This window comes from Camellia sinensis, chromosome 4, assembly GCF_055761805.1.
Source record: "Camellia sinensis isolate YWXY chromosome 4, ASM5576180v1, whole genome shotgun sequence".
NCBI lineage: Eukaryota > Viridiplantae > Streptophyta > Magnoliopsida > Ericales > Theaceae > Camellia > Camellia sinensis.
Window position 1 is genome coordinate 143,614,602 of NC_138964.1, and position 8,653 is coordinate 143,623,254.

At 36.2% G+C, this 8,653-nt stretch overlaps 1 protein-coding gene across 2 annotated transcripts; it reads right to left on the minus strand.

Moving 5' to 3' along the window:
- Positions 1 to 240: 240 nt before the first annotated feature.
- On the minus strand, positions 241 to 8,165 carry LOC114322954 (plant intracellular Ras-group-related LRR protein 9). Of its 2 annotated transcripts, XR_014327612.1 has the most exons (4): positions 7,199 to 8,114; positions 1,274 to 1,440; positions 420 to 1,183; positions 241 to 313 (listed from the first exon to the last, which is right to left on the minus strand). XR_014327612.1 is itself a non-coding variant. In XM_028270419.2 (3 exons), exons 1-3 carry the CDS (start codon positions 7,952 to 7,954, stop codon positions 535 to 537), a joined length of 1,572 nt encoding a protein of 523 aa, XP_028126220.2. In that variant the 5' UTR covers positions 7,955 to 8,165; the 3' UTR covers positions 241 to 534. The 2 variants fall into 2 exon arrangements, 1 of the variants encoding a protein (XP_028126220.2); XM_028270419.2 differs by having other exon boundaries at positions 241 to 1,183; positions 7,199 to 8,165.
- Positions 8,166 to 8,653: the final 488 nt, after the last annotated feature.

Here is an 8,653-nt window from a genome sequence, read left to right on the forward strand (position 1 = left end):
AATTATTTTTCTAAATGGGCCAACTATCGTGTGAATTAAAAGCCTTTAGGGAACTCAACGTAATGATGTCAAATTTGTAAGACTTACTATATTTTTTACAAACTTGAAAGAGCCAAGTGTAATTTATCCTAATTTTTAAATGTTCAGAATTTACAATATGTGAAAGTAACTAACTAAAGAACCCTTGCAACTTACAAGAAAGTAAAAGGTTTGACAAAAAACACACCCCAAACCAACAACAATATTAATCACATCCAAAAAGTTATATATCAGCTTAGGATTGTTGTTTTCTCTCTCTTTTCTATCTTCCAAACTGCAAATATTAAAAAAAAAAAAAAATCCTGACATTTTTTCCCCAAAGCCTATGAACATTTCTCAGAATTCTAGTTAACAAAATAAAAAAAAACTTTTGATTATACCTCTTAAATGTCTGCCAAACGAGGAACAAGAAAGTGGAGTACCTGTGATGAAGAGACTTCAATATCATCGCATCAAATGCACATACACAAAAGCATCACTCAGTGGAAAATGAGATCATAGCTGCTGATTAAGATAAGGATCCACAGGGGATTTTCTAACAGTTCCCAAATATCCTGAAACAGATTCAGAAACACCTGACACGACATTATTCAGCCAGGACGTGCTGCGAGTTAGCCAACCAGTCGGTGTCTGCTCTTTCACTTCAAGCATGCTCTTCCGCTCTTCCTCCACCAATATGTCGAGCCATCTCTTAGCCATGAAAACCTTGACAGCCTCAACCCCTAGATTGACAACCTCCTTCGGTGGAATTACAAGAGGGTTTGATTCCAAGTTGAGCTTGGTCAAATTGTCAAGCCGGCCAAATGTATCGGGAAGGGCCTGGATCTGGTTATTGCTGAGGTCGAGTTCCTTCAAATTGGTCAAATCACCGATTGTTTCAGGAAGTTCTGTTAGGTCAGTGAAATTACTGCTCAGATTGAGGATCTCTAGATTTGTCAACCTCCCAATTGCAAGTGGCAGAACACGGAGCTCATTGAAGTGCGCATCCAGGACACACAAAGACCTCATTTCACCTATGGAAGTGGGAAGAGAACGAATCTTGTTCAGCTGGACAGAAAGCCTTCTCAGGTTCACGAGTTCATATCCAATGTTTGTTGGCAAGTAAGCCAGCTTATTGAAGCTCACATCCAACTCCACCAATGACCTGGAATAATCAAGAGAAAAATAAAATAAATCAAGAAATGATGATGCCAAAAGTTTAAAATAGATTCAATTTTGTGAAAACCAAGATTACCTGCAATGACAAATGCTGTCAGGCAAGGCAAAAAGCTTATTTCCAGAAACATTTAGAATCTTCAAATTAAGCAACAACCCAATGGAGTCCGGCAAAGAATCCAGAAGGTTTGAAGCGAGATTAAGTTCCTCGAGATTTTCCAGACCTCCAATAGAATCAGGAATAGCCTGTTTCCCTCCAAAACATAAGCCAACCATCAGGAAGAAGTATGGACAAACACAACTCCATCACACAAAGTCAGTGATGTCACCATTACAATTTTCTTCAAATTCAATCATTGAGAGAAAGTTAATGCATTTGGCATCATAATTTACTTCCACTGAGAAAACAAACAACATGCAACTATGGTTCGGTTTGATGCAAATTTCAGTAACTCGGTCTGAGACCAGAGCTGTTAAGAATCAATGTCATTCCACCACCAGCCATTTATTGCCTTCTTTTTTTTCTTTTTAAGTCTTAGAGTAAACTCTATGTTCTAGTTTTCATGCAAATGAAGCAAAAATGAAACAGCGTGATGTCTGGCTCATCTGGCTTGCAAACTAAACACAAAAATGTGAAATTTTGAATTTTTTGTAAAATCTAAACCTTTAAACGAGTGCATTGCACAATTCATCATCAAGGTGGACACATTTTACTAGTAAACTAGACAGACATCTGTAACTAAAGTAAAAAGCTCAATAACAAATAATTTCTAAATGAAATAAGTTTATAATTATTTGTTGCATCAAATGGAATAACGAAAGGTTAACATTATACCCATTGACATGTCAATCCTCTTCTAAACCTGACAGAACTCTGTACAGACGAGGTTCTAGGGATTTGCAGTACAACAACATGAGAATAAATGCATTAAATCAAAAGATAGAAGCACCAAAACATAAAACTAAAAACTACTACTCAAATATCCAAGCCCATGCCACCCACATGGTTAGTCAAGGGAAAATTGACACCTCATGTGAATTGATGTGAGAAGCAACACCTAAAAATGAGCCTTGATGTCAAGCATATATAGTTTTGAGTTGAGTGCTTACCAAGACCACACACCACTAGATCCAACCAAACCAAACCCCATCTAAGTAACCGGCCAATTTACACCTCAACTTGAAACTAGTTTATCCCTTTCTCAGCTAGTAATATTAATTTGCCCACTGTCACTATACCACATTTGTGAATGACAACCTAAATGATAATTGTTTAATATAAAGCATAATATTAAATGGAATAAAACACCACAAATTTTTGCATGCATTATGTAACTCAGACAATGCTGTAACTCAGACAATGCAGCAACAAGAGAATCAAATCAACACAAACTTAACCATACATAGGATTGGGAATTTTCTACAAGAAGAGAAGTGGGCTAAATGAAAAAAGGTAGGGAATGCTGAAACAGAAAAGCAGTCATATGCAAATGATTGGGGGAGCACTAGAAAATTCTTTGGAAACAACATGGCAACTCCAAGTGCAATGCACCATGTCTTGGTACAGTTCAAAACCGTATAGACATGAAGACATGGCTTGCCAACTTAATGTTGTTGACTTACAGTCAAACCACGTAGGCATGAAGATATGGCTTGTGAACTTAACCTTGTTGCCTTGAAAATTTTCAAGCGATAATGAAACCACTCCTCAACGTCAGAGCAATGTCTCTCTATCTACGTGATCATATTATTCTACACTGAAGCAATATTGCCTTGTAAAATGATGTGCTAATTGCACCAAGAGGATATCACAAGCATCTCTCAGATACAATATTTTCCATTCTTTTTCTTGTTTGGCGATCAAAAAGTATGATGGGCATTTCTAAAGACAAACGAAGCATTGCCCCCCATACATGTATTTCCAACCCTCATCCTAGTTTCACAAATTCCCTTCTCAAGCTCTCACAGTTGTCTAAACCTTCATATCATTGCAAACAAATAAATCCAAATTCATGATAAAGGGCATGCATAGTCATACCGTGGGAAAGTAAAGTTAATTCATGCATCATAATCGATTCTCAACAACCCATAAATGCTATGATGCACTACAACTTTAAGAAGTTGGCCTGGTTCCCGAGGAGATAACCACACTAGTGACGCAAGAATAAAACAAATAGATAGACCAAAAAAAAATTATATCACATTCCTATAGAGGATTCCTAATCAAACCAACAACTTAAATTACATGAACACAAGAATATTATTATTAGTAATTGGATTCCATATAATAGGATTTTCATCCCTACTCTCTGATTCTTGTCATCCAAACATAGTCTTAGGGTTCTAAGAAAAAGAAGATAAAAAGAAAGTGTCTAGGGTTCGAAGATCAAATAGGTGTGAGATTAAGTTTAATTTTCAACAAGTTGTAAGTTGCAGGTAATGAAGCACCGCCACTTCAAAACAAGTGTCATATCCGTGTCGGACACATGGACGCTTCGATGACACACCACGTGGTGTGTCCCTTTATTTAATTAATTTATTTTTAGAGGACACGCCGGGGATACTTCGGGGACACTTCCACACTAAGAACATGCCACATTGTCTTTTCTCCCATTTAATTAAATGCTTTTGATGAATGTTGAATGTTTACTATATTTTTCTTAGATTTAAATACTTAATAAATCATCTATAAAAAATATATATATATATAAATTGTAAGCATTAATTTTAAAAAAAAAAATAATTAAAAAAATAGAATTGGAGTTAGTTTTTGTTAATATTGATTATTTGTAGATGTAATATTAATCTAGATAACAAATAAAAATATATGAAAATATATTTTATTGCCGTGTCCCCACCATATCCATATTCTCATTTTCTGAAATCACTGTATCTCGTGTCCTCATCCGCATCCGTGTCTGTGCTTCTTAGGTTTCTGGATATCCCAAATTAGTAACAAGATTTATAGACAACTATATTATGGTGTTATAGTGTGGATTTAGTGGTCAAAGGGTAGGACAAAAGTTTGGAGACAATTTGAGCTTGGCTAGGATTTAGCAGCTACAAATGGGTAACTAAAGTCTATGCAAAAAGAAGAAGAAACCAAGAGCTTATCCTCGCACGGGTTAAGCAAATCTTACACAACATAAAATTTTCATAATATCAATTCTATTGAATCGATGAGATTACAAATATGTGTATGCTTTATAAGCTACATGTTTCTTTGACTTTTTTAAAGATTAGGATTCCAATTTAAAAACTAAGGCTCTATTTGTATCGCAAGATAAGAAATTATTGTAGTTTCTCACATTGACAAGGAAAAAAAAAGAAAGAAATAATTGTAATTGCTCACTGTACTGTTTAGATAAATAACAAATAAAAGAGAATACATGTATCATTTTATTTTCTTTACTTTGTATTTAAAGGGTAATTTAGGTATTACAAATTTTTAATGAAGCCAATTTTGATTTCTCCACAAATCTCACCACTTTTAGTGTGAAACAAAAATTAAGTTTTGTAGGATTTCTTTTTCTCACAATTTTTCATCTCCTTAATCATCCAAACAAGTGAGGAGAGATCCCTTTCTCATCATCTTTTCTTTTCTCACCGAATCCCCCAATCCAAACGGGCCATTAGAACGACAATTACCAAAATAACCCCATCTCCTAAATTAAATAAAACATAAATAATAAACTCCATTAGCATACCAGTTTAGGATAAATGTAGTGAAAATTCTAAACACTACTATGAATACTTCTCACTCCATTTGGATCGCAAGGTGAAAAAAAATAATAATAAAAAAAAAAGTAAAGATTCATCTAGGTGAGAAATGAAAAGAAACGATTGTGCTTTGTCACTATCATGTCTGAATGAGTAGTAAGAAAGCAAAGTATGTGAGAGAGAGATATGAGTGAGATTTCTTTTTCTTCCTTTGTATTTTAAGGGGCAACCTTGGAATTATAAATATTTTATAATCAATTAACTTGTTTCTTACAAAATCTCACCACTTTTGGTGAAAAATTAAATAGGCTTAGTAAGAGAGTTCTCTTTCTCACAATTTCTCACTCAACTTACAAACATGAAAAAATAGTTATCTTTCTCATCATTTTTTCTCACCAAATCACCCCATTCAAACAGTGTTAGACCGAAAAGACTTATTGATAATAGTAGGACTCTTAACCTTGCCTCCAAAATCTATCATACTTATCTATTCATGTAATAAATGTGGCATCACCATATTGCTGGAATAACAGACACCAAACTAGAAATGTGTTACAATGTTCTAAAACTCGGACCGTTGATCGAATAGGAAAAATGACCAAATCAAAGGTCACTGGTTGAACCGTTGAGTCAACCGAAATCGAACCGTGACGTCATAATTACCTAATAAATAAGTTAAAAATTATACTTCAATAAAATAAGTATCAATATACATTCATTTAAAATATTTAATATTATATATATTTATACATTTATATTTATAATGATATTGTTTGTAAAAATGATAATTTGAGAGAAAATAAAATGAATACAATAAATAATATATATCTAGAATATATTGTCGAGGTATATATGTGGTTTGGTGAAAAGCAACAAGCATTATATGCTTGAGGTCTTCTATTCGAACCACCTACACTGCATTTTTTCAATGCGTAGACCACGTGTGTAGCACCTTGTCCAAGTCCGGCCGATTCTTTCGGACGGGCTCCGGGTTGTCCAGTCAACCTTTTTTCAATGCATAGACCACGCGTGTAGCACCTTGTCCAAGTCTGGCCAATTCTTTCGGACCATCTCCGGGTTGTTCGGTCAACCGGTTTAACCTCAATTTTGCCATTTTCATTGAAAGAGGCTGGTTTTCGAATTGATCAAGGTTTGATGGTGTATCCATACCGGAGCCTAGGCCAGTCAACAAGTCAACTAGTCGAACCAACCAATCCAGTCCGGTTTTAAAAACATTGATGGGTTATATTTGTTTTGACGCAATTGTAAACAATTACATGGGTTAGCCTATTCAAATAGATGAGAGTAAATTATCTAAATCGGCTCTGCACCTATGAAGCATGAATACTTCAAAAATGTTGACGTACTTGTACCAATAAAACTACATGAGTACCGAGTGCTCGAAATATGTACCAAGTACTTTTATACATTCTTTGGCAGTCGGGAACTTTGTGGGTACAAGATGAGTACATCGGGGTACATCAAGCTATGGAACATTGATGGAGATACGTTGTTTAATTTATTAGAGAGTTTTGATTTACTTGAAATTGCAAAACCTTAAATATGCAAAATGTATTATTCAACGATGAAATTAATAGAAATGAAAATTGAAATTTTAACTTTTCAAATTTTACTTAACTTGTTTTTGAAATGAAACTTTATTTTGTAATTTCTTCTATTTAATGATATTAAATTAGTCTATGGACTTTGCTTTAGTATTTGTATTATTAAACTATGATTCCTCTTTTGATTTTGTAATTTCTCATTTTAATTTTAGTATTGAACATTGATTATAGGTTGAATTTGAAAATATAAATATAAAAAAATAAAAAAATTTGTTGACGTATTCTAACCATACCCGTATCTTATTTTTTTAGGTCTTGCCATATTGACATACCCCTAACGTATCGCCGTATTGAAATACCCATAATGTATTCGTACTAGTATCTGTACCCACACCAACGCTTCATAACTCTACACCCAGACAAATATTACCGAACACTAGGTTTACCATCTCTTCCCCCGTTCTAACTAATGCCTACAGCCCAAGAACCACCACGTAGCACGAATATAGCTTCATATTAATCAGGTACAAACACATTACCCCACCACCAAAAGCGATGCAGAAAAATCTAGGTATTTAGCAGGGTGATTAAGTTCAGGTCAACAAAACATGCTCCACCACTTACACTTAGTCACAACCACGGGTGCCGCTACACATTATCAACAAAACAACACCACAGGAACATTATAGCAGAATCAATTAAGAAAAAATTATGCTGACCTCAAGTTGATTGGAGGACAGATTAAGCACAACCAATCCACGAAGCCGCCCAAAAGCCTCCGGGAGCAAACGCAATCGCCGGCCTGAAAGATCGATCCTCCCTATCTCCTTCCCGGACGCCTGTTGCAAAATCCCAACAACCTCCTCATTCATCTCCTCCACCACCTCTCCCTCCTCCTCCTCCATATCACGACCAGCCACCGCCGACTCATAAATCTTCACCAATTTCGCCTCCGAATCGTTCAACAGCTTCCCGTACGCCTCGTGCATTTGATCCAACAATATCACAGACTTATACACCTGCCTCTCCTTCTCCGCCGCGTCCCGGCAGTCCTTCTCTTTCCCGGCCAAGAGCGACCGCCACTCGAGCCGATCGACATCCGTCGGCCGAGACGACAACATGATTTCTCCGAGCTGTTTCGAGAGTCTGGACTCGATCTCGACGAGCTTCGCCTTCGCGGTATCAACCGTCTCGTGGTCAGGCCGGTCACCTAGGGTTTTAAGGATCGATCGAGCCTGAGCCACTTCAGAGACCGCGGATCGCATGGAGGCAATCACTTTGGGGTCCGTCAACCGAGGCATCCGATCCGCCAGGTCAAACAACGGTTCCTTGGAATTCGCACCGTCAGAAGACGGCGGCGCCTGCGGAGGTTGCTCGATGTCGAATTCCATAGCGGCGGCGTGTTTGGGGCCGATACTGGGGAGTTTGGACATCACATAGGAGAGAATCGGGAAGGTATTAGGGTTTGGATCCATCGCTCAGATACAGAGAAAGAGCTTTAGAGAGAGAAAGGGAGATTCAGAGTGATGAAGATTACGATAATGATCGCTCTAGAAGGAGCGTGAAGGTGGTGTTGAAGATATAGTAAATCGGTAACCGTTTTGAAGGTGTGTGCGCGCCTATAGAGAGAGAGAGAGTGGAAAAACTGTGTGCGGAGTGGATAAAGAAATGACGAGGGTTTGGATTGGGATCGTCTACTTCGTTTCAATTTTTTTGATTAATCGCTAACCGGTTGATTGAGTTGGTTCTAATTTGATATTGTGGAACCATTTGGATTTGACGATTAGGATTAGTTCAATCAAGAGGTGTCGACGACGAACGACATCGTGGCCTCACCTCTCATACCAATAATAAATTTGTGGTGGGATCATTTGGACATCGATCAAGATATTAATGTGGCTATGGTTACGTTTGAAAGTAAGTTTGGGGTAAAATAATTATATAGAATAAAATTAATTATTTTAGTTAAATATGATAAAATGTCACATTTAATTTATAATTTTTTTCATAAAAGTCAAAAAAAGTTAAAAAATTTATCACAAATAACAATTTTTTGTCCCAGATTAAAATAATTAAAAAGTTAAAATGTCAATCCACATCTCAAACGAACTCTAAGGCTTTATTTGATAATTAAATATTTTAGTTAAAAAATTATTATAAATTGTCATATCTCT